The following is a 26,350-nucleotide window of genomic DNA, read 5'->3' as shown; positions in this document are numbered from 1 at the left end:
TGTGTATGTATTTGGAGCCCATTCATCAAGAGGAACAATGGCTTCAAAATCATGTGTAATGGGAGGAAGATTAGAGGTTATTTTCACTCCACAGATTGGTCTAAAATGCACACGTATGTAAGATTTTACTTAAAGTCAATTGTGCATGCTTCTGAATGTGTAGTGCAAGGGCTTTGAACTTGCACATAAAGAGAGTCTCTGGTCTTAACATAAAATTGTGATTTTCCAAGCTTGTAGTGGAAAGAAAACCAAGATTTTAATAAAGGCACAAAGGCTCAGATTATCACATCCTCATTTCCTATTCAAAAGGTATGCAGACGGAAGTCGCTATTATGCTAATTATGAATTCTAAATAGTCTATTTTTTAGTATCCTTGATTGCTATCATAATTGTAGAATACCTAATAGGAAAGAGATAAACAACATGTTTTTGGTTTTTCAGGTTAGAAAGGCAGAGATTGGAAGACTATTGCATCATGGCTGTGCGGAATGACAGAAGTCGAAAAGAAAAAGAAAACGTGGAGGAGCAGAATAATTTGATCACCATCTTTAGCTCTACAATTGGAAAGTGGCATTATTGTTTTACAGACAGAATTAAAGAGGCTGCATTCCAGAAGGAGTAGAATGTTGCGTATTCTGTGTTCTGCTGCTGCCGTTCTGTGCTGCTTGAAGTCATTAAAAGGGATTGCATATAATATGAGCCTCTGTGTCTTTTAATAAAATCAAGATTTTCTTTCCACTCCAGGCTTGGAAAAAGGCAATTTCCATACATTATGAGTATGTTGCCTTTCTTGCATCCATAGGCAATGCAGCACAATGCACTATTTTAAGGTAAAGACAGTTAAAAGCATCCAGTATCTGTCTTCTGTGGGTATCAAACATATGATACCACTGAAATCGTCACCCCCTCAGTGGCACCATATCTCCTTCACACCAAAAACATAAAAAAAGCTAATCTCAAGGTGTTTTGTATTTCACTTTTAGAAACTTGTACAGAAAAGAATCAGAAAGCGAAGTATTTGAAAGAAGCACACTATACTTCTAATATTGAGGTTTCCTAGCTTAAAAGTGGAAGGCAATCTAGCAAAAATACCTGAGGAGATGGCATAAGTGAAGACACTATGTTTAGCCATTTGCATTATATGTGTTACTATCCAGTCCACAAAGATTGATTTCCTTCTTGTATAAGGAGTAGAGCTTAACTATCTTGTTTATCTTGTTGCTCCTATTCTATTTCTCACCACTGAGAAAAAAAGTTACTTATCTTTGGTAAAGCCTTTTCTGGTAGAGACTCTAACCGCAGATTCCTGACCTTAGAATATTCCCCAGGCATCAGATTTTGGATCTAGAATATCCTGAGCAGTACCTCTGTGCATCGATAGGGTTGTCGTTCGGCTCATCATCGTCCACTTCGGAAGTGACGTCTCGGTGCCTATATAGCTGCCACCCTGTCATGCTGACATCAGTTTCTTTCATGATAGTTCCATGCCAAAAACAGGGAGCCTCGTAAAAACCAATGTAACTGTTTCAACCAGTATGTAGTGCCTAAAGGAATCTTTTGGGAAAAAGAGCTCTGTTAGCAGATAAATGGGAGGTTCGGTAAGGAATCTGCGGTTAGATAGTCTCTACCACAAAAGGCGTACCAAAGGTAACTTGTTCTTCTGCTGGAGACTTATAACTGCAGATTCCTCACGTTAAAATAGATACCCAAGCCTTACTTTTCCGGAGGTGGGCTTGAAGATAGGCTTAGACCAAAAAGTCCTAGGGAGCTGAACGGGCGAAATGGACATCACAATGGACCTGACTTGACCTGATGCTCAGTGAATGTATGGAGGGACGTCAAGGTGGCCGCTTGACAGTTGTATAGGACTGGTACCCCGTGTACCATAGCAGTAGTGACGGCCTTGGCCTTGTTGGTGTGAGCCCGCAAGATCTCTGGGGTTGCTTCTTTGCCAGTGTGTAGTAGATTTCAGAGTAAAATCCACCTGGATATGGTTCATTTCTGCACAGCCTTGCTCTTTGCTGCAGTGATCGCCCACCTTGTGATTTTTGGTACAATCAATGTAGAAGGACAGAGCCCTTTTTGGACCAAACGATGAGGCCTCTCCTACTCCTCCTTTGACGGAAGAGGAAGAGCATAGAAGGCAAACAGAGTAATGCTCTGGCCAATGTGAAAAGGAGTGACCACCTTCGGAAGGAAAGAAGCGGCAGTTCGAAGGGTCAGTTCGTCAGAGATGTTGGTGTATGGAGCCTTGACCGACAGAGCCTGAAGTTCATTTACCCTCTTGGCCGATGTAACGGCCATCAAGTACACTGTTTCGGAGTCAAGAGCTGCAGAGGGCAGCTATGCAGGGTTTCAAATGGAGATCCCTTAAGGAAAGTAGGGACCATATTGAGGTTCCATTGGGGCATCACGCAAGGAGAAGGCGGGAACAAATGATGCAAACCTTTCAAAAACAGAGTCAGAACAGATGACTTAAATAGGGAGAGTTGGTCAGGCAGCCACAAGAATGTCGAGATGGCTAACAAATAACCTTTAACAGTGCCCAGAGCAAAGCCTTGCTGGGCTAAAGAAAGAACAAACAACAAAACCTCAGCAAGAGGTGCAGAAAAGGGGCCCACATGGCGTGAGGAACGCCAAGCCACAAACTTATCCCAATAGAAGCCGTAGACAGTTTTAGTGGAAGGATGTCTGACTGCCAAGATGACATCACAAACCTCGGGAGATAAAAAACCCTCAACTGTCACCGCTCAATCTCCATGCATGAAGGTGGAGCATGCGCAGGCTCAGGTGCAAGACCCTGCCCTGTTGTTGCGACAGGAGATCCTCCCGAAGGGGCAGCCTGACCAGAGGACAGATGCTTATGTTTAGGAGTTTGGGATACCATAATCTCCATGCCCAGCCCAGAGCTACTAGGATGACTTAAACCCAGATGGTCCTGATCTTCTTGGGAGCTATGGGCAGGAGTTGTATCGGTGGAAATGGCTACAGGAGTCTCAAGTCCCACTCGAAGCCGAACGTGTCGCAGAGTGAGAGACGCTTTGGAAATACCAGCAAGCAGAAGTGCTGACATTGCGTGTTCTCAGCAGTTTTGAATAGATTTCACCAAGTCTCTCCCCAGTCTCAGAGGGGACCCTGCACCACCTCCAGATGTAGATGCCATTCATGATCAGAGAGGCATCAATGGATGAGTTTGTTGCACTGTCGTACAGAGACCACACCCGGTGTTGTATGACCAGGAAAATGTCCTGGTGTTCCAACCATGTCCAGAGACAGAGCGCCTCCTGGTACAGGGTCTACAGCCCCACCCTACCCTGTTTGTTGCACTGTTGCAGTACCACATGGCAGTGATGTTGTCTGTGAACACTTGAACGAGCCTTCCTTTGATAGATGGAAGGAAGGCTTTCAATGCCAAGCGAATCGTCCTCAACTCCAACAAATTGATATGGAGCTGAGACTCCACCAGAGACCAGAGTCCTCTGCTCTCCACCTCTCCCAGATGGCTGCCCCAACCCAGGATGGATGTATATGTCAACTATGTGAACTCTGGTTGGGTAAGGGGTCTGTCACTAACCAATTACAGTTCATCAGTCACCCCTGCAGATATTTTGCAGTGCCCTCCAACATCTGGACCAGGTTGGAGAGATCCCCCCGACGCGGCACCGCTGGTACTTCAGGTCCCACTGCAGAGCCCGCATATGTCAGCGTCAGTGGGCTTGCTTTACCAGCAGGAGGCCATGAGACTAGCACCCTCAAAGTAAGTCTCACTAAAATACAAGATACAGGCTGGAACATTGTAATCATAGCCTGAATATCTCAGACTCCCCACTCCAGAGGAATGGCATGGAATTGCACTGCATCCAGAATGCCTCAAATGAAAGGGCGCTTCTGAGAGGGAGTTAGGTGCGACTTTGGCATGTAGACCAGCGAATACAGAAGGTCCACCTGGAGGTGGATGACGACTGCCTGGGACAAGCCCGCCTTCAACAGCTAGTCTCTGAAGTACGGGAAGACTGGCAACCCTAACTTCTGCAGATGGGCTGCAACCACCGCCATCACTTCTGTGGACACTGGAGGGGTGCTGGTGAGGCCAAAGGGGAGAACAGGAAATTGAAAATGCTCATGGTCCACTGTGAACCAAAGGTTACGCCTATGAGCCGAAGAACATGGATGTGGAAATGAGTCCTGGACTATCATCCAGTCTCTAGAATCCGGGGCAGACAAGACCTGAGCCAATGTGAGCATCCTGAATTTCTCTTTTTTCAGGAAATAGCTGAGAGGATGCAGGTCTAGTAAAGGGCAGAGGCCTCAGTCCTTCTTCTGCACAAGGAAGTAGGGGGACTAACAACCATGCCTTACCTCTGGTGAAGACACACTCTCAATGACTCCTTTGGCAAAAAGAGACTGCACTTCTTGGCAAAGTAAGAAGAGAAGGTCCTCTGGCACCTATTCTTGGGATGGTGGGAGGGGCGGAGTTGATTAAAAAAACTGGCAGGGCGTACCTCCTCTGAATGACTTGAAGTACCCACTTGTCAGCTACTGTATGGACAGAAAGTCCTCTGTATAGTAATGGACATGCACCCCTGCTCTGAGTGTCCCAATGTACTGATGTATCGATCCCTAATGCAGATTTTTGTTGTTCTAGGCAAACACGGATCATGCTTATGCCTCACACCTGATTACAATCTTTTTGGACCAGGAGAGGCACCGAAAGCGCTAAACCCATAGTGTTAGAATGCTACTGCCTTCACCAGGAGTTAAGCAGTGGTGGTAGCTGCATACTGTGTAGTGATCAGTAAGAGTGAACAGGTCCTTTTAACCAGTGATACTGGAGTGAGGTCTACAGGTTAATTCAGTTGCTGTGTGCTTAACTCACCTTTGGCCGACATTAGTTTGGTGAGTTGTGCAATGCAGCGCATGAGTTTGTGTAACTGTGCTGGATGTATGTGTGCCTGGGAAGAGAACAATACAGGGATAATGCAGTGCTGTGCAGTACGTGCTGGGTGTATGTGTACCTTTGAGCAGTACAATACATAAAGGATGTAGTGTTTTGCAGTGTGTACAGGTTAAATGCAACTGTTGGGTATATGTGTAGCTGTGAGCAGTATGATACATGAAGAATGCAGTGTTGTACAGTGCGCATGTGTGGGTTGTATGTGTGCCTGTAAGTGGTGCAGTACAGGAAGGATTCAGTCCTGAGCAGTGTGTGTATGCTGCACACTGTGTGAATGATACAACACATGGAGGACCCTGGGTTCCATTTTGTGAACACCCAAACCTTGATTAGTTGGGCATATGGAGAGGAAGTAGAGGAATTTCCCCAGACAAATTTGTGTATTGCTGCATTCCTGTAAGTTGGGTAGGACACACACTGGAAAAGGGAGACCGAGACTACTGCTGTGCACTTTAAAGGATGCACTTTGATTCAGTGAGAGATCAAAAGGAAGGGACCTGGGCACTTCCCAGTAAAGTGATTGGGCTGATAAGAGAATCATAAAGTGTAGGCTGGTGCCGAGATAACCTTTTGATAGCTGACATACAGGTGTGAACTCTGGTCACTCCCATGGCCTATTTTGTGGGGCTATCAGCTTTAGAGTTGCTCCTGCTGTAGCAGACTGCTTTCAAGAGGTATAGAGGGCAGAGGAGTGGGCACTTCAAAAGAAGCAGACCCCTAATATAAACTTCAAAGACCCAGACTCTAAATCACATTTGGTGTCTGTAAATGGACTACTAGAAGGGGAGTTTGAGACCCCCAAAATTATAATTTGCCAAGCAGCCAGATGGGCTGTGTGAGGAGGGGAAGCTCTGCCAGACTAGGACAGGGGGCTAAGGCCTGCTAATCTCCCTTCTTGGCGAGAGCACATCACACAGGGAATCCAAAACCGCCTGCCCTGGATCACCAGTGCTTGCCTGCTCACCAAAACCAGTGTGAATTGTGAGGAAGAGGAAAGCATTGGAGGGAGTGAGGTCCACTGGGAGCCCTGTTGAGTGGACTCCATTTGCGAGGTGGGACGAGATGACTGCTGCACCATTCGGGTAGTGGCCCATGTGCAGAATGAAGTCGGCAACCCTCCTATGCCAGAGGAGGGCCACCTTGAATTGAGCCTTGTGCATCGCTGCGCCGCTCCGGCCGAAACCCATGTGTTGTGAGGAGCAGTGACCCCGTATGCTGGGAGGGCCCGTTGCTGAGGACTTTGCTGTGCTGAACAGGCCGGAGTCTGTGTACAGGAAGGATACAGTGACCCCGTATGCCTGAGAGGGTCACCGGAAGTAACAAGACATGCAACCTGATCGATACATCCTGATCGATACACCCTGCCGGAGAAGTGAGGCCGTCATGGGAGCACCTGCACACTGCCATCAAGGTGAGGGACCCGCTTCAGGATCGTTGCAGCATCGCCCCCAACCCCACAGGGGGACAGATCAGAAACTTACCCTGCAAGGAGGAGCTGAAAGTGCAGCCTGTCTAGGCTGCGTACGGCGAACTCACTTGATTCAGCTGTTGCCGTTCCAAGCACCTGTGGAAGCCTGCAGGTGTGGGTAAGACTGATTTTGGGCCTGTCAGCCCGAGAGAACTTGTTTGCTAGTCAGTGCTGCAGTGCTGGAACACTGTTGACTTTAAATAGAGTCAGGGTGGGTTATGGAGACTCTGACTACTAGAAGGGCTTGCTCTGGATGTTGCCAATAGTGAATGGGGAATAACCACTATCGCTCGGAGGAAGTGGGACCTGGGAGATCACCTAAAGAAATACTAAAGCCCTGACCTCTTATTTTTCTTTTTGTTTAAGTAAATAATATAAGTCTCTTTGTTCATAAAAAATAGTATTTGCCTGGACAATGATTTATTGCGGCTGCTGCGTGCATTTTGAGTTGTGAACCTGTGTTCACTCTTCTGTATCCACACCCTTCACCTGAGGGAGCTTTCGCCTGCTGGACCATGTTACTATAGAGAGTCAAGTGCAAAAGGGGTACTTTTCCCAGTTGCTCAGGGTCCATAGTAGGTCAGGCCCCGGGACATCAGGAGTAAAAGGCCTAAACCACCATGGTTAAGCCGCGAGCCCTTGCGTGCCCCATGGCCCTCTGAAAGGGGATCTGACAGATGTAAGCTTTGACTATTGGAGCAGGTGGTGCCTGATTCTGCTGCCAACACGATCACGATGGCTGTGCTGGATGGAGGGCACGATGGGACTGGCTCCCGCATCCTTTCTGAGCTTTGCGTCTCTGTCCTCAAAAGGGCTGGGCAGGCTACTAGACTGGATATCACTGGTACTGTGGTGACCACAGTTTCTCCTGCATCTGCGGGCGGGTCGAAAAGACTGTTTTTGCAGTTGGGCTGAGAGGGATGGGCCAAGGGATCTGGCAGTGACCCCGCTCTCAAATAGGCAGGAGCTATCGAAGGGCATGTCAATCAATGAAGACTGGACATCATCCCCCGAGAATACAGTAGACCTTAACCAGGCGTGTAGACGCAGCTCCATCATAGTAGCCAAAACTCTACCCAGGGAGTTTGTGGTGTCCAGTCCGCATCAGATGGCGAATTTTGCTGCATCCCTGCTGTCTACCAGAGCTTGGTTAAGGATGGCAGGGTCTTCCTTGGGCAGCATGGGAAGACGCTGCGCAAGTTAATCCCACAATGCATGGGAATATCAACCAGAGAGGCATGCGGTGTTCACCATTGACAGGGCAAGTGTCCAGCCTCTTGGGTTCCCTGTCCGGTGGTGTGGTAAGAAATGTGCTTGAGGTGACCTTCACTGTTGAGGCCGGCACCACCAGGCTTTCATAGGGGGAGGGGGTGGGGGGCGGGGAGGAAGGCTGGGGCTTCCGGGGCAGGATGTAGTAGACTGACAATCATTCAGTGCCAGGAGCCGCTGTGCAAGGTTTTGCTCAAGCCCAGAGTAGCACTTTGGTGAGGGCTTTACTAAAGGGAAGCATAGGTTCAGATGAGCTTGCCTCAGGTTAAAGCACCTCAGTTAAGACATTGGTCTTGTCCTTGATAGTTGGCACCTTGAGATTGAAAACCTCTGCCACCATGGCCATCCTAGGGGTAAAAGATGTACCTTCCTCCGAAACTTGGCCCAGAAGGGAAATTATGTCTGAGTCTGGGGAGGTAGCCAGTCCAATGGTATTGCCAAGCCCTTCATACCAGCTGTCATCATGCGGGTCTGCCAGGGGACCATACACCTCACCCTCCTCTCCTCCATCAGGAAGGTAGGGGTCAAGTGGAAAGTCCAGGGGATGGGAAAGCCTGGATGATGCTGGCAACATTGTTGAGCAGCTTCGAGGCGGCACCGTATCGGCGTCAGAAATAATAATCGCTCGTCGTTACACCCATTACTTGAAACTGTTAAAATGTAACATAAAAAACACCCTTGCAGTTCAATCACTTCATTGATTCTCACCTGACCACTGAACTCTAAATGAAGTTGATCACAGACACCTCATTTTGGAGAATGGTCCCAACCAGTAGGCTGGACCAGCAGCATAAAGCACTAGTGCTGAGCCGTTCGGTCCGCAGTATGCAATAAAATAATGAAGTCTGGACCCAGCTCTACTGTCAAGTTATGGGGTATTAAACATTTGTCATTATCACGGAGCCCCCATGCTTTCCTGGCTGTGTCGGGCTGCCACATCACTGCCAGGAATACCTAGTGCTGGACCTGCAAAGCACTAACATCGAACCTCTCGCTAACAGACATGCCAATGTATGCTGGTTCTTTTTATTTGAGACATAATCTGTTTTATTTAAGTAAAAGCAAAGTTATAAGAGTGTAACATTAAACATGGATTACCCTGCCTCCAATCCAACCGGATCAAGGTTACGGAAAGAACATTCAGACAATAGACAGAAATTGGAAAATAGTTCAAACACTCACCTGTTGCTCCCACAGGCCAGCATCTTGTTCTTCACAGTGAGGATCATGGAGCTATCAATGGCACACAAGACCTTCTGGGGCTCGTGATCCGGAGGCACTGTCACCTGCTGTGGGAAATTATAGGACTCTTGATTCCCAAGTCCCAGCCGCCCTGATAAGAGGAAGGCAAATATATGACTGTTTACATCATGGATTATCCCGTGAATTAGTTATGGTCTTCACCATCAGCACATGGAACTGGATGTGCTGAAACAGAACATTTAACAAAACTGGAGTTGTTGCTATGCAGCCTTCTGAAGTAAACTCATCACTATAAACACAACAGCAACATTATTTTGGTGGATTAATCATTTAAAGCCTGACTTAAACAGTGATGACTCCTACCATTGTCTCCACGGCCCCAGGCAAACACTTCTCGCTCATTGGTAACAGCAAGAACATGAGACGCTCCACAGGATACATGGACTATCTCATAACCCAACAGGGCCTCCACAATTTTGGGCTGTAAGACATAAGAAATGCGACATTTCTTAAAGTTTGTTTTTATACCATTCATATTATTTGGTATCACCTCATCCTTCCTACTCATTCTAGTATTACACAAATTGTAAACGTTGTAGACATCAACACTTCTGCAGGATGAAGTGTAGGGACACATATACTCCTGGTGCCTAGGCTATATCGCAGCACGTGTAAAACTGAAACTGATTTAGTTTTTAGACAGCAAGGCTAGAAGCCCCTTATTTGAAATAAAACATAGATCTCCCTATTTAGAAGCCCTATCATACTCATAAACAGATACTGAAACAAAGACTTCAGGTACTGAAGAGAACTCAGAGGTAATTTGTTAACAGATGTGTGAAAAGTTAGATCTTCTTGTCCCTGCTGCAGCGTCATGAGGTGGGAAAGAGATATTCTTCTTCCTCAGGATGTTAGGGAAGATCTTCTGAAGGACTGGGAAGACATAGGACGGTACAATATACCTTCCTTTTTTAATGTGCTTTCTTGTGCTACTATAGGTTTTTTCAACCATAGCTTGGTGAAAGTGCCATGTTGTTTCAACCATGCATATGCTTGCATCTACCAGATAGGACATTATAAGTTAATAAAATGTGAGTTGTGTCAGTGGCATAGGTTCTGCCTAATTTCTTCACTCGCCATGTGTAAGTAAGAAGACAGAGCTAACACAACAGAAAAACAAAAGAAAAAAAGGGCCTTATTTAGAAGTTAGGCTAATAAAGGAGTGAATTGCATCAATGTCACTCTATATGCAGCAGATAGGGCGTCTGCCACCTTTTGGCAGATGTCCAGCTTCACCAAACTTTTAAACAAAATCCAATAATTATATTTAAATTAGAATCACCCTTTGAGAAGTAGGACTTGACAAGGAATATGAAGGAATATATTTCATCCAATTAGATAAAGCATTCCAATCTATACTTCCTCCTGCAGATTCCCATCTTTAAAAGACACCCATAGAAATATCAGGAGTAAAGTCTGAGTGAATTCTGGAGGTTTAATCTAACCCTCACAATACCGACTTGTTCCCTCAATACATGCATCTAAGCAATAATATTTTCAAAAATTATGAAGAAATGACCAGGTTGCTGCCTGCCAAATTTTTGCCACTGGTGAAATGGGGTTTAATCCGGATGGGTCCATTAAAAAGAGTAACAGTCATTTTAAAACTCAAGTAAGAATTAGGAGTAGTGTAGGGGACAAATTTTAGCAGCCAGTAGAAATTGTGCAACCTATGGCATGTTGAAGAATGGTATCTGGTATAGTAGCATTAAGCTTGGGAAAGTAACTCCTTGTATAAAATGATTAATTGTGGAATACTGTTGACCTAACAACTAAATGACTGATGGAAATTGGATCAGCTTGTTCTTTACAGTTTATCCAGCACCAACCTTATTGCTGCTCTTGACAGAAAATATTCTCTCCCTTCTATTAACATTTTTCTGAATTTCTACTTTTGTATTAATTCATTGCTGTTTTGAAGACAAAAGAGGTCTGTATTTCCACCTCAACCCACAGTTTCGAGTGCCTGTTTCTGTAACAGGACCTGGGCATCCTCTTCCCTTCTGATCCGATGGTGTGGAGAGGACTCTCCAATTAAATGGCAGGAGAGGATTTGAACTTCAATGGATTACTGTTTTGTACAATGTTTTTTTGTTGTTCATTCACAATGCCTGATGATTTCAAATTTTCTCCCTCTATGAGTGGCTGCAAAGAGGATAGGTGGAGTCATATTTAGGTGTTCTGACCTCTTCTTCCATGGTTTGCCTTCTTTGGCAGCAAGGCTTTATTGACTGCTATGGATGTTTCTGACAGACAAAAGATTTGAACTCTTTGTGCGTAAAACACATTTTCTTATGCCCTGTAATCAGGTCTATGAAGCTCTTTTTTCTTGTGAAGCACTTTTGATGTATCTGACTGATTCTTTATCCAGTACCTTTCATGATGACACAAATAATGAGTTTCCAGAAAAAGGGAGGGTCTTGACCATTTGTTCTTCATCAGGTCATAGGGTAATTAGCTTTAAGAAGGATGTCTCATATTTATCCCATAGCAGTGCCCATGGGCATGTGGATATGATAACTTGAGTATCTTTTAATTGGGTAAGAGTAACACCTTTGATTTATAGTCCTTAAAATGGCAAGAACTGTCCCGTGGTATGAAGTATTATATATAAACACATTCTTTTAATAATTATTATTACATGTAACAGCGACACTGTTGACTTTGTCGGAGTCTAAAAGGAATATCTAGGATTGGATGGGCAGCCCAACAGTCTGCCGGGTCATCAGAGGAGTGCCCATCATATTTAGATATCCATTTATTGTAGAGAAAGAGCATTACTAGGTGTTGAACAGGGGACATGGATTTTCTGCTCACTCAGGATTTCTTTGCATTTCACAAACAACCCCCCCAAAAAGCAAACTGTAAACAACTGAAAATGAATGATCCTGATACACATGGAGTTTTTGTTTCTTTGCGCATGAGGGCCATTGTTTGCTTTTTCCTGCCTGGGACCTGGATGCCTTGCCTCTTGAGCCCTGGTGCAGAAATATGCACTAGGAGGGCTCCTATAAACAGAGAAGACCATCTGATGCATAAAAGGCAGCAAACCTGTAGTGGAAAGGTAGCTGACGTTGGGTCAGCTGGCAGTCAATTGGTGGTTCCCACTCCAGCTGGGGTGGAGAAACTGGGAGTGAAAACTGCACATGAAAGGAGGTTCTCTCATCCTGCCAAACTAACAGGCCTTTGTTTAACATGTCCTCCACTTCAGGACATCATGAGTATGGAGTGGATGGGCATCTTTTGTTCACTACAGAGACGACCACAGAATCTGACTCATGTTCCATTACGAAAAGGCGGTGCTTCTGAAGCAGCTTCCACATTTTCACTGTAGTGCAGAGAAACAACATCTTTAGTGACTGGAGTTAGGAAGAACTACATCAATGTACTTGAAAGGCCCTGAACTACTGACAGATGAGGCTTGGGTAGTGTGCAGTGCTAAAGGGTTAGAAGATCTGATTTTATTTGCAAACATGGGGTGTTGAGCTCAGGTGGATCCCAGGCCAAAATGACAGGAAATGTGGTCATTATCATAATTTTATAAAATCCTTGATGGAGAGCCCACTGAATAGATGTCCCAGTGTGACACTATGATATGTCTATTAGGTGCCACATAACATTCCAGAAGGTTTGAACTGAGCACTGGTGGAGAACAATTACCTGAAAGTCAATGGTGTGAACAAGCCTTCTGTTTCTTAGATCTCCCCGGCTGTAAACTGGTAGTTTACCCACCTCAACAAACGGGAGCTTTCACTGCCTCAATTAGAAGCAGGGAAACCTGAGTTTGATATTGTGAAGCCTCACCCAGCTCCACTATTGAAAACCCTACATCGACAGCGTTTCTTCAGTCGGCCATCAACTTCAGAATGTTATAATCCTGCCCAAAACGTTTTCCTATCTGCCATCTAAATACAAAACAAAGGGCCCAGAGGCGGCATGAAAACTCCTTGTGTGGCAGGACGATTTATGTTTTTTGTTTTGTAGAACAAAACCCCTGCTTATGGTGGGGGTGGTGTTTTTTGAGGAAAAAAAACAATTGTGATGGGCCAGCATTTCAATTTTGCCGAAAGTGCTTCCACTGTGCTGACAGGCAGGTGGGACATCCCTTCAGACTCTAAATAACCCCTTACCTAGCTGAAAAAAAGTTATCCCAGGACCAGTATTGCATCTTCTGACTACACCCTGAACAGATGTAGGACATGCCACTGTCTGTGTATGCTTACACACATCCCACTTTAGGGTGTGTGACTGGATATTGCGGATGGATTTAGAAAGGGTAACCAAACTGTCTTAAAATAAGCCACTCAGGATTTCAGGTTGAATGATACAATCAGGCTACATTTTATAAATGATTGTTTTAATTGCTTCTCTTTCACAAGGATATTACAGACCTGGGAGACATCGTTGAAGTTTCCATGCCCAACACATCCATTGCTGCCACTGCCAAAAGTCATTATGATTCCCCGATCTGCAGGAATACAAGAGAGTGGGTTTACACACTGGTGGGATTATAGTTCTATAGAGAACACTTATCTACTCATAAACACCTTGAACTCATAATACTTTCCCAGATTATCCCAAAAGGCTGTTCACACTTCCGCCCTCCATGCCTCCTTACTCTTCCTCAATAGCCATTTACCTCTTTTCCCCCACACCCTTATCTCTGCTTCACTCTCCTCTTCCCCATCACTCCATTCTTCCCATTCACGTCCTTTCCTCTTGCTCAAAATCAATCTTTCTTTTTTATGCCTTCTTCATTCCTGCAAACTTTTTTTCCTCTCACTTCCCCTTTTTTCTTTTTCCTATCTCTCTTTTTTTCCTGTTGCCCTCTACACTATCCCTTTGACAGTAGTATTCTCTCTACCATTCTAAGACCCTACCAATTGCCTTCCTCTACATTTCATCACAATCTCAGCCTTGTTACTTTAGCTTCTGTCTCATTTTGTTCCTCATCTGCTCTACATCTTTAGCACCAACTGACGACTCTACGGTTCCCCATCTTCCTTCCCATTATTCTCTCCTTTTGCACTATACCTAATGTCCTTCTTTCGATTCTCTTTCTCTCCTATATCTCCCATGCTTCACTACCTTAGCCACCTTTTCTCCTGTTTTCCTTCCCCTCCATTTTCCCAATATTTATTCCTGTTATCCTACTTTGGACCCATATTCTCTTGCTGCATTCCCACTCCAGTAATATTCCACACCATCTGGTGGACTTCCTCTCTTCACCTCTCCGTGAATCGACTTTTCCTCCAATTGTTGTCCCCTTCCATTCTCCTCTCTTTTCTCATCCTCATGATGTTTCAATATTCGTTGTCTGTTTTATATTGGTCACTTATTGCCCTATGCCCCACTTCCTGCCATCTTCCAAGCCCTCTCCACAGCACTCTCCGCTTCTCCATATATTTCTTTTTCCCCACTTACAATATCTCACTTCTTCCTTTCCTGCTCTTTCATGCACTTATCCTATCCAGTGGAATATGTCTTAGTAAGACTGGTTTGGCCAGTGCATGGCTGTGCTTCGTGACACATACAGATATCCAGCATGCACATCAATATCCGCAATACAAGTCCTACAGTGTTGGTACCCAATGTTCAACCACAAACATTATTCACTGACACTCCCTGGAGCCTGAAGGTTGGAGAGCACCAGAAAGCTCTAAGCAAGATCCAACCACTAGCACCCCAGTACTGTCACAAAGATGAAATGACATTAAAACAATTGGTCTGACAGCAAACTTGTTTTCAGCACAATTCTTCAGTGATGTATCAAAAGAAAGTGAGCTGGCACTCATATTTAAAAGGTGCCTGTACCTGGGGGCGTGGCTTTACGTGCAGTGAAGATGGCTGCCTTTCCTTGAGCTCTGCGACATCGCCGGTGCGGACGCTCAACTTAATATGCTCTGCGGGTGATTTTTGTTCACCTTCGGATGGCGGAGAGCGGCGGAACGGTCCGCGAGCACTGAGGAGACTGTTTTCGTGCTCTAAACCGTTTTGCTAGTGGCTGCTGCACGCAAGGTATTTCGGCCGCGGCAGTGCCCTGAGATGGCGGTCGCTGTTGCAGCTACATCAAAGCACGACAAGTGAGAACTGGAGCCAACTGCTAAAGTCGTCATAGAAGATCATTGCTCACTCTGAATAAGAGGTAATGTGTACACTATTAATCGATAAACCACAGGTCTTTGAGCTTATATTTATCAGTGCTGAGAGTGATTGTTCCTTTCAACATTGGAGGCTTCAAAATGGCGGCCACTGACAGGAACCTCATTGTGTTGTGCAATTCCTGCTGAAAAGTTCCAGTCTTATTTAGGGGGACATAACTCAGTGCTGGCTGGCTACTGCATGTGAGGTATTCCGACCACGACAGTGCCCTGAAATGGCGTCCGCTGCTGCAGCTAAGTCACGGCATGGCGAGTGAGAACTGTAGACAGCTTCTAAGTTCTTCATGGAGCTTTATTTCTCATTCTGAGTAAGGTATTATGTGCAGTAATTTTCAATCAATAGACCAAAGGTCTTGGAAATTTTATTTATCAACACTGGGAGTGCTTGTTTATTTCAACCCTGGAGACTACAAAATGGCGGCTGCTGATAGAAACCTCATTGTCTTGTGCCTTTCCTGCTGACATGATCTAGTCTTATTAATGAATAATAACTCAGTGCTTGATTTTTACTACATACTTTTCAACAGTATTGGTATAATATTTACCCTGATCAAATTGGCTTAGTGGCTCGTCCAGACCGCCTTGCCAGCTCTCCTCAGCTCATTCTAAAGTAACCTGATTGTGGTTAATACAAGCATACTCAAGGGCAGAAGGTAAGGGTGGTAACATTAAAGTCTTAGGGGCCGATTCACAGAACTAATCTGAGATAAAATCCTAAACGTACTACTTTTGGTATTCACAGAAGTCATTTAGTAGTAGTAGTTAGGACTCCTAACTTTACTACTACTAAACAAAGACAAAATCCTACCTTTATGACTTTCGGATTCACAAAAGGCATTTAGTAGTAGTAAAGTTAGGAATCCTAACTTTACTACTACTAAATGCCTTCTCTGAATACCAAAAGTAGTACGTTTAGGATTTTATCTCAGATTAGCCCCAGAGACTCCAAAGGGAACCTGAAACGCTGCAAACATTCTTCACCCATCCTGGAATCGCTGGTTAAAAGTAGTCCTGATTCTGCCTCAACTTTAGAAGCTATATTACTCAAGCTCAACACTGTGCATGATATAGCTCAAAGTACCAAAACCAATACGGACCTATTTCAGGTGGAGGTGGCAGGGATTCGTAACGACTTTAAAGGACTCTCATTATGTGTGTCTAACGCTGAGACAAGAATAAGCAATGGGAAGATTATACAAATAAGAAAGTAAAACACATCCAAAATCTGGAACGTTCCATTACATCTTTAAGGAGAGATTTAAAAGAACAGGAAGATCATAATCGTAGAAGTAATCTTCGTATTTTTGAAGTACCGTAGGGGAGTGAGAATTCTGCTCTTTCAGTAATCCACTTCTCGCTTACTTAGATCCCAAATGTCCTGAATCTCTCTTTCAAAAAAGACTTTTGAATATAACGAGCTCACAGAGTTCCAACTTTTAAACCCAGAACTATATCTTCTCTAAGACCGTTGAATTTCAAACCTTTGCGACATCAACACACAGATCAAATCCTAGCACAAATGAGGAAGATCAAGATGATTCAATAGGAAGTTCACAAAATTTCTATTTCGCAAGACTTTGCCAAAGATACCATAATCCATCGCAAAGGCTTCCTTCATCTACGTAGAAGGCTTTCTGATATGAGCATTCCATACTCTTTCCCTGGTCCCTCAAGATTCCGATAGTTTCCAAAGGTCATCCACAGATCTTTTATGAACCTGCAGATTTCTCCACATTCTTGGACAGTCACTCTGGATCTCAGATGGACTCGGACTCTCTACTTGGTACTTCACGTTCCTAGTCATTCATATAATTAGACCCGACCTGCTTCTTTTGTTTCCATGATAACCATATCCTTTTGTCGCTCAATAGTATTTGGTTCTGTCTTTGTATATTCTACTAATTACAAGATTTTATATAACTTGTTCTAATTATTCTAGGTTGTTCTTATTGTATATTTTACAACAGCCTCTGTTGTGATTTCACTCGATATTGATGCTCTAATGCATTTTGCTATGCCTGCGCTGATGTACTTTACATTCTGAACAAGCCAGTTTTTTATATTCTAACAGTACTATGCAATACATAAGTTGTTTTGGTTACTTCAGAAACACACTTCTTTGAGAATGTTTTATATAAAGATAGTAGAGTTATCTGATATGTTCTCTATAAGCTACATAGATCCAGTTGAATCTAGTTGCTTATGAATTTATTTCCTTGTTAATCTTGCACCTCTTTTTCATAGCTTTTTTGCTATAGGTAAGTATTCTATCCCTCATCCTTTATCCTTGATCCATTTTACATGAAAGTTAGTCTGTATTTTATTTATTATTTAATGGTCTTCATTGGTCACCAATGAAGTGTTTTATCATTTACTAATGGTCTCTTAATATTATATACAGTATCTGCCTGTGGATTCCTCACCTTGTGAATATCCCCTGCGCCAGCATTCCACTGAACTTTTTTCCCCAGCTCTCTACGCCGAAGTGGACGGCGTCATAATGCATCGGCTCCGCTCGCGACTCCGTATGACGTCACCGGAGCCATAAGAGAGCCACGTCGGCGTGATGACGTCAGTTCCACCCATTTTTTCCGTGCCCCAGAGGCGCACAGGTGGACCAACGACAAATTCAGTATACAATTATGTTGGAAACCGGGCAACCGGGTCAGCAGTCACCAGGTTCCCAGCACAATGGTAGCTTGGCTCGAGCGGTTGGGGGCAGGCACCGTGTGAAGCGTACGTCACACCCTCACAATAACCATGCGTTCATCCGTTCCAAAAACGACACTACACCGTAAAAATTATGAAAGAAAGTAGTTTGTCTTTATCTTATTTTCTCTTAGTTGCAGGGTTCATAAAATAAATACAGTACCATAAGATTCTCCTTTAAAAGGGCAGGTCAAATAAATAATACCACAGTGGGGTTTCATTAAATAGGATCAGGTCATAAATAAGCAAGGAATAAATAGGGGTGCAATAAATACAAGTGGCTAATAAATACTGTCAGACAATAAATACAATGCAGGAATAAATACAGTCAGACAATAAATACAGTCAATAAATAAAGCACCTTCAATAACTTAAATAACACAATTAATGACAATTACAGTTCACATCACTTTCCTGAGGTAGTTTGGTTTTACTACGCCCAAGTACAGCTTGTGGTCATTTGGATGACATGGGGGGTGTCCCACCTAGATTGGTCAAGGCCGGGCCTGAACTGAGGTAGAATAAGGGTAACCTAGGGATCTGGCTCCCCCAAAATACACAACCCCTGACAGAGGTCACTGCACCAGTCTCAGTTCACCCCTGGCACTCCCAGGCTGGTTCTAACACCCCTCTAGCCCCTAGAATGGTCTTTTAGGGCTCCACAGGGCCTCAGATGCCCTTTCTACCACTTACTGCCCTTTTCACGATGATCGGCTCCGCTCGGCGCCGGGTCGACGTCGTGAGGCGGCTCCGGCTCGATGTCGCTGGGCGGCTCCGGTTCGGTGTCGCTGGGCGGCTTCGAATCGATGTCGCTGGGCTGTTCCGGATCGATGTCGCTGGGCGGCCTCGGCTCGATGTCGCTGGGCTGTTCCGGATCGATGTCGCTGGGTGGCCTCGGCTCGATGTCGCTGGGCTGCTCCGGCTCGATGTCGCTGGGCGGCCTCGGCTCGATGTCGCTGGGCTGCTCCGGCTCGATGTCGCCTTCCGGCGTCGCAGGGTCACGGTCTCCCCGCTTCCGGGTGTCTCCGGAGTGCGACCTCCACTCCCGACCTCCGGCGCGCTTCACCTCAGATTCCGGCGTCTCCGGAGTGCGATCTCCACTTCCGACCTCCGGTGCGCTTCACCTCAGATTCCGGCATCTCCGGAGTGCGATCTCCACTCCCGACCTCCGGCGCGTTTCACCTCGACCTCAAGTGACTCCTTACTCGACCTCCGGTGCCTCTCCACGACCTCCGTCGGCGCCCTCTCTCGACCTCTGACGGCTCCGGGTACGACGTCTGCTTTCTGTCAGCGTCGCTTCTCCACCTCAGGCCTCAGGTCTCCAGGCTTCTCGACGTCAGGACTCCAGGAGGACACCGCTAAACAGGTCAGGAGCTTGCTGGTCTTCTTCTTTAAGGCCTCTTCACAATATTTAGGTCCTTAAGATGGTTTTTCTGGTCTTGGTCCCACACAGGGCTCTAGGCTGGGCTTGGTCAGTAGGGACTAGCATCAAGGGTGGGTTTCTGGACCCCACTCCAAGCACTGGTTTCCACCCCTGCTGCCTTACTCCGACCACCTTCTGAACTGGTCCTCTCTCCTCTCTAGTCAGATGCCAACTGCCACTCTGAGATGGCCTCCCAACATTCTAAACTGCCTCTCCCTGTCACAGGGTTCCAGAATGTTGCAGAAGGTTCTAGAAATCTCCAGTGGGTTCTGATGATGTCACAGGTGGCCTCCATTTTGTGTCTCAGGCCCTCAGACAGAAGTTCCAGGGGTAGGGAAAATAGCTCCCTGACCCTGCATCAACACTAAAAAGTCTGGTGGTTCCCAAAAAGGAAAAATTATAACAGGGTTTGAGGCAAAAGTGGGACAAAATAAATAATGATGAGGAGGGACCACCCAAAGGGCTGACAGGTCTAACACGCGTCCCCCCCAGCTGAAAGTGGGGAGAGCTACCCAACCCCTTGGGAGTTCTCATCACTAAGGCGGAAATACCTTGAGAGACCGTCTGCATTGGCGTGGTCCACTCCAGGCCGATGTTCCACCTGAAAGTCCATTCCCTGTAGGGATATAGACCACCTTAGCAACTTGGGATTCTCCCCCTTCATCTGCATCAGCCAACGAAGGGGTCTGTGGTCGGTCTGAACTAAGAAGTGCGAGCCAAACAGGTATGGCCGCAACTTCTTCAGAGCCCATACCACTGCAAAGGCTTCACGCTCTATTGCACTCCACTTCTGTTCCCTGGGAAGTAGTCTCCGGGATAGGAAGACCACGGGTTGATCCAGACCCTCTTCATTGAGTTGCGATAACACTGCCCCAATGCCATGTTCCGATGCATCCGTCTGGACAATGAACTCCTTGGAAAAGTCTGGAGCCCTTAAGACCGGGGCCTCGCACATGGCTTGCTTCAGTTTCACAAAGGCCTGCTGACAAGCCTCCGTCCAGACTACCCGTCGAGGTTGTTTCTTGGACGTAAGCTCCGTGAGGGGGGCCACAATGGTCCCGTACCCCTTCACGAAGCGGCGGTAATATCCTGTGAGGCCCAGAAAAGCTCGGACCTCAGTCTGAGTCTTGGGGGGTTCCCAGGCCATGATAGCCTCGATTTTCGCCTGGAGGGGCTGCACCGCTCCCCTACCCACCAAGTGTCCAAGGTACACTACCGACCCCTGCCCGATCTGGCATTTACTGGCCTTGATCGTTAAACCAGCTTGCTTCAGGGCCTGGAGAACAGTTTGCAGGTGACGCAAATGATCCTCCCAGCTGTTACTGAAGACGGCAATGTCATCCAGATAAGCAGCAGAGAAACTCTCCATTCCGGCGAGGATCTGGTTCACCAGACGCTGAAACGTGGCAGGTGCGTTCTTGAGCCCAAAGGGCATCACGCAGAACTGGTAGTGGCCCTTGGGCATGGAGAAGGCTGACCTTTCCTTAGCTCCATCAGTCAGAGAGATCTGCCAGTACCCGGAAGTAAGGTCAAAGGTACTCAAATATTGGGCAGCTCCCAGCCGGTCAATCAATTCATCCGCCCTTGGGATCGGATGAGCATCAGTCTTGGTTACTGAGTTCAGTCCCTGGTAGTCCACACAGAACCTCAGTTCCGGTTGGGCACCCGGTGGTGCAGCTTTTGGTACTAGTACCACCGGACTGGACCAGGGGCTGCTGGAAGGTTCAATCACTCCTAGCTCCAGCATCTTAGTGACTTCACTGTGAATGCTGGCCTTCACCTTGTCTGTCATCCGGTAGATCTTGGACTTCACAGGTGGGCTGTCTCCTGTGTCCACGTCATGGACGCACAGGTGAGTCCTACCCGGGACAAGGGAGAACAACGAAGAGTACTGCCCCAGGACCTGGCGGCAGTCCTCTTGCTGTTCAGGAGTTAGGGACGGGGAGAGAATCACTCCCTCCACCAACCCATCCTTTTCTTGAGACGCAAATAAGTCAGGGAGAGGCTCGCTTTCCACGTCCTCTGCTCCGTCAGTCACCATTAACAATATGACTTCGGGCCTCTCATGGTGGGGTTTGAGGCGGTTGGCGTGCAGCACTCGTAGGGACTGGCGAGGGGTCTTCAGATCCACCAAGTAGGTAGCCTTACCCTTCTTCTCCAACACCTCAAAGGGTCCTGACCAGCGATCCTGGAGGGCGCTAAGCTCTCCTGGTTCGATCACCCACACCTTCTGGCCAGGCTCCAACTCCACCGGGTGAGCATTGTGGTCATACCACGCCTTCATCACTGCTTGGCTGGCTTCCAAGTTATCAGAAGCTTGCTTCCACAACTTAGCCATTTGGCTCCGGAAGGCCAGCATGTAGCTCACCACGTCCTGGGGAAGCTTTCTGGGAGTTCTTTCCCATCCGTCTCTCACCAGGCTGAGAGGTCCACGCACAGGGTGCCCATACAAAAGCTCGAAGGGGCTGAAGCCCACTCCCTTCTGTGGCACTTCCCTGTAGGAAAACAATAGACAGGGTAGGAGGACGTCCCATTTCCTCCGCAGGCTTTCAGGCAGACTTCTGATCATGCCTTTCAAGGTCTTATTGAACCTCTCCACCAGACCATTGGTCTGGGGGTGGTAAGGAGTGGTGAACCGGTATGTCACTCCACACTCCTTCCACATCGCCCGCATGTATGCTGACATGAAGTTGGTCCCCCTGTCGGACACAACTTCCTTGGGAAAACCCACTCGGGTAAAGATTCCCATCAGGGCCCTAGCCACAACAGGTGCGGTAATGGTCCTCAGAGGTATGGCCTCTGGGTACCGTGTGGCATGATCCACCAGAACCAGGATAAACCTGTGACCAGCTGTAGTAGGCGGATCTAATGGACCCACAATGTCGATGCCCACCCTTTCAAAGGGGGTGCTAACGACAGGAAGTGGTTCCAGGGGAGCTTTCAGCTTCACCCCTGTTTTCCCACTGGCTTGACAAGACACACACGTCCGGCAGTAGGTGTCGGACGACACTTTCATCTGAGGCCAATAAAAGTGTGGGACAAGCCGGGCAAAGGTCTTGTCTTGCCCCAGGTGTCCTGCCAAGGGGATTTCATGAGCCAATTCCAGAAGGAAGGCTCGGTAACGTTGAGGGACAACCAAGGCCCGTGACGATCCGTGCATGGGTGCCTTGGGTTCACTGTAGAGGAGGCCATCCTCCCAGTAAATATTGTAGTTCCCCCCAACGTTCCCTGCTGCCTGGGCTTCGGCCTGTTGCCTCAGTCCCTCAAGGGTAGGACACTCCCTCTGGCCCTTGCAGAATTCCTCCCTGGTCGGCCCTCCCTCCACGTGCCACTCGGCCGGGATGGGTAGGTTCTCCAGGTTGGTAACATCCCCCTCCGCGGACTCCTGGTCCACCACCTCCGGTGGCCTATCCGTCACACGGGGCGCGGATGCCGAGGCAGGCTCCTCCTGCCCTCGGTTCTTCCCTTGGTCGGCAGCCGGCGGTGCCTTTGCTCCAGGCTCCCGCCTAAACGAACTCCCTCTCCGGGTAGTCGCAGATCTTGTGCTGACACAGGCCCAGTCAGGTGTACCTAGCATCTCAGCATGAGTCCGGTATTCCACCTCCTTCCAAGCATTATGCTCCATGTCATTCCCCAGCAGACAATCGGCTGGCACGGCAGGGCTTACGGCAACTCGAAGTGACCCTGCAACCCCTTCCCATTCAAATGGAACCTCGGCCACCGGATAGTGGCCCATTCTGCCGTCAGCCATCGCGGCAGGGTGGAGTACATGGGTAATCACCTGCTCTGGAGACACCAGTTGGCTACGTACCATAGTCATACTGGCTCCTGTGTCTCTCAGAGCCTCCCCTCTTTGGCCGTTGATGGTGACCCACTGCCCATACTTTGTGGTATTTGCGGGCACCTGGATCTTAGGAACCATCTCCCGTTCTCCCAGGGACACTAAAGTGACACCCGCCCACTCCCTTACCTAAGGGCATCTCCTCCCCGAGCACTACACTAGCTACTCCGGGGGCCTTTCCTCCGATGGGAGGGGGTGGTCTTTTCGGGCACTTCACATCTCCCTTATAGTGTCCGACACCACCGCACTCGTAGCAATGGACAACCCTTGGCTGCTGACTCTGGCCAGGATTAGGGTTTCTGGGTGGGTTTGCCCTAGGGGTGAATCCTGTTCCCTTCCCTTGGGAACTATTTTGGGGGCCTTTAGAGAACTCCGTTTTCTTTTCCCCTCCCTCTTTCTTCTGGGGGGCGCCCTGTCCAGTCTTTTGAGAGTCCCCTCCAGTCCCCCTTGTGGACACCCGGGTACTAGCCGAATGTCCGCCTCCTCAGCAAGCTTCCGGGGATTGGTCAGCTTGCTATCCACCAGGTGTTGACGCAGTTCCGGGAAACATTTTTCGAGCAGGTGTTCCTTCAACATCAAATCAAACAACCCCTCGTAGTCCCTCACCTCACTGCCTTGTATCCAACCCTCCAATGCCTTCCTTGCATAGTCCAGGAAATCCACCCAATTCTGTGTGCCCAGTTTGTGGCTACCCCGGAACTTCTGTCTATACTTCTCGGGTGTTAGTCCAAACTTCCTCACGAGCGCCACTTTCATGGTTGGGTAGTGGGTCTGCTCATCCTGCTCCAGGGCCAATAATGTATCCCTACCAGCTGGAGGCATGTATTTGTACAATCCCCCTCCCCAATACTTCTCTGGAACCCCATGGACTCTTAATGAGATCTCATAGGCCGCTAGCCACTTGGCGATATCATCACCCGCACTATAGCTAGCTACTATGTCTTTTGGCAAATAGGGTTTGGATTCCCTGGTGATTTCTCTTTCTTCGCTGCCACCATTAGGAACAGTGTGTGCCCCGACCCGTAGGATCTGGAGATCTATCTCCCTGAGCCTCAACTCGTGAGCCATCCTCCGTTCCTCTTTTTCTTTCTCCAGCTTCGCCAAATCCCATGTGAGCTGTCTTTTCTCCCTCCGGTCAATGAATTCTGCTTCTAATAAGCCGTTGCTAGAGACACTGCTGCCCTTCCTTGAAAGTGTTCTGGGCCCCACTACTAGGTCCCCCACCTCAGGTTGGTACAAACCAGCCCCCTCGCTGTCAGGCTCTCCATCCCTGTCCTCCTTCTCAACCTTACTTTCTCGTCTTGCCTCCCACCAAGCCCTTAAGCTGGTCTGGAGCTCACCCTTCTTTGCACCTTGGGGACAAAACACCCCCTCTCTCTGACAAAACTCCCTGAGTTGGGCCACAGTATAAGTTTCCACATCCTCCAACACAAACTCCATTTTGCCCACTCAGGATAGAAGACAGTTGCTTACAGAAGCTATGCAGGGGGGTACCTTTTGTAATACCTCCTCCCACCACCAGAAGTAAATTTGGAAAAAAACAAAACTCAAAATTAGGAAGTCCGCTTGGAGAAAACTCCCGGTGTAGGCCTATGGACTACCCACAGTTATTGTCGAGTGGACGCAAGCACAGCTCAATCCCACCGCTGAACACCAATTTTATGTTGGAAACCGGGCAACCGGGTCAGCAGTCACCAGGTTCCCAGCACAATGGTAGCTTGGCTCGAGCGGTTGGGGGCAGGCACCGTGTGAAGCGTACGTCACACCCTCACAATAACCATGCGTTCATCCGTTCCAAAAACGACACTACACCGTAAAAATTATGAAAGAAAGTAGTTTGTCTTTATCTTATTTTCTCTTAGTTGCAGGGTTCATAAAATAAATACAGTACCATAAGATTCTCCTTTAAAAGGGCAGGTCAAATAAATAATACCACAGTGGGGTTTCATTAAATAGGATCAGGTCATAAATAAGCAAGGAATAAATAGGGGTGCAATAAATACAAGTGGCTAATAAATACTGTCAGACAATAAATACAATGCAGGAATAAATACAGTCAGACAATAAATACAGTCAATAAATAAAGCACCTTCAATAACTTAAATAACACAATTAATGACAATTACAGTTCACATTACTTTCCTGAGGTAGTTTGGTTTTACTATGCCCAAGTACAGCTTGTGGTCATTTGGATGACATGGGGGGTGTCCCACCTAGATTGGTCAAGGCCGGGCCTGAACTGAGGTAGAATAAGGGTAACCTAGGGATCTGGCTCCCCAAAATACACAACCCCTGACAGAGGTCACTGCACCAGTCTCAGTTCACCCCTGGCACTCCCTGGCTGGTTCTAACACCCCTCTAGCCCCTAGAATGGTCTTTTAGGGCTCCACAGGGCCTCAGATGCCCTTTCTACCACTTACTGCCCTTTTCACGATGATCGGCTCCGCTCGGCGCCGGGTCGACGTCGTGAGGCGGCTCCGGCTCGATGTCGCTGGGCGGCTCCGGTTCGGTGTCGCTGGGCGGCTTCGAATCGATGTCGCTGGGCTGTTCCGGATCGATGTCGCTGGGCGGCCTCGGCTCGATGTCGCTGGGCTGTTCCGGATCGATGTCGCTGGGCGGCCTCGGCTCGATGTCGCTGGGCTGCTCCGGCTCGATGTCGCTGGGCGGCCTTGGCTCGATGTCGCTGGGCTGCTCCGGCTCGATGTCGCCTTCCGGCGTCGCAGGGTCACGGTCTCCCCGCTTCCGGGAGTCTCCGGAGTGCGACCTCCACTCCCGACCTCCGGCGCGCTTCACCTCAGATTCCGGCGTCTCCGGAGTGCGATCTCCACTCCCGACCTCCGGCGCGCTTCACCTCAGATTCCGGCGTCTCCGGAGTGCGATCTCCATTCCCGACCTCCGGCGCGCTTCACCTCGACCTCAAGTGACTCCTTACTCGACCTCCGGTGCCTCTCCACGACCTCCGTCGGCGCCCTCTCTCGACCTCTGACGGCTCCGGGTACGACGTCTGCTTTCTGTCAGCGTCGCTTCTCCACCTCAGGCCTCAGGTCTCCAGGCTTCTCGACGTCAGGACTCCAGGAGGACACCGCTAAACAGGTCAGGAGCTTGCTGGTCTTCTTCTTTAAGGCCTCTTCACAATATTTAGGTCCTTAAGATGGTTTTTCTGGTCTTGGTCCCACACAGGGCTCTAGGCTGGGCTTGGTCAGTAGGGACTAGCATCAAGGGTGGGTTTCTGGACCCCACTCCAAGCACTGGTTTCCACCCC

At 47.7% G+C, this 26,350-nt stretch overlaps 1 protein-coding gene across 2 annotated transcripts in view; it reads right to left on the bottom strand.

The window, feature by feature from the left end:
* Nucleotides 1–26,350, bottom strand: part of NEK8 (NIMA related kinase 8) — a 330,474-nt gene that overhangs the window by 133,940 nt on the left and 170,184 nt on the right. For both annotated transcript variants that reach the window (XM_085649141.1, XM_085649140.1), the window contains exons 9-11: nt 13,346–13,422; nt 9,258–9,375; nt 8,874–9,024 (exon numbers count right to left, since the gene is read on the bottom strand). In XM_085649141.1, the coding sequence (XP_085505267.1) occupies nt 8,874–9,024; nt 9,258–9,375; nt 13,346–13,422 (346 nt within the window). The remainder of the gene's footprint in view (nt 1–8,873; nt 9,025–9,257; nt 9,376–13,345; nt 13,423–26,350) is intronic.

Source organism: Triturus cristatus, chromosome 3_2 (genome assembly GCF_964204655.1).
Source record: "Triturus cristatus chromosome 3_2, aTriCri1.1, whole genome shotgun sequence".
Lineage (NCBI taxonomy): Eukaryota > Metazoa > Chordata > Amphibia > Caudata > Salamandridae > Triturus > Triturus cristatus.
Note: the sequence above shows the minus strand (reverse complement) of the source record. Positions and strands in the feature narration are given on the sequence as shown.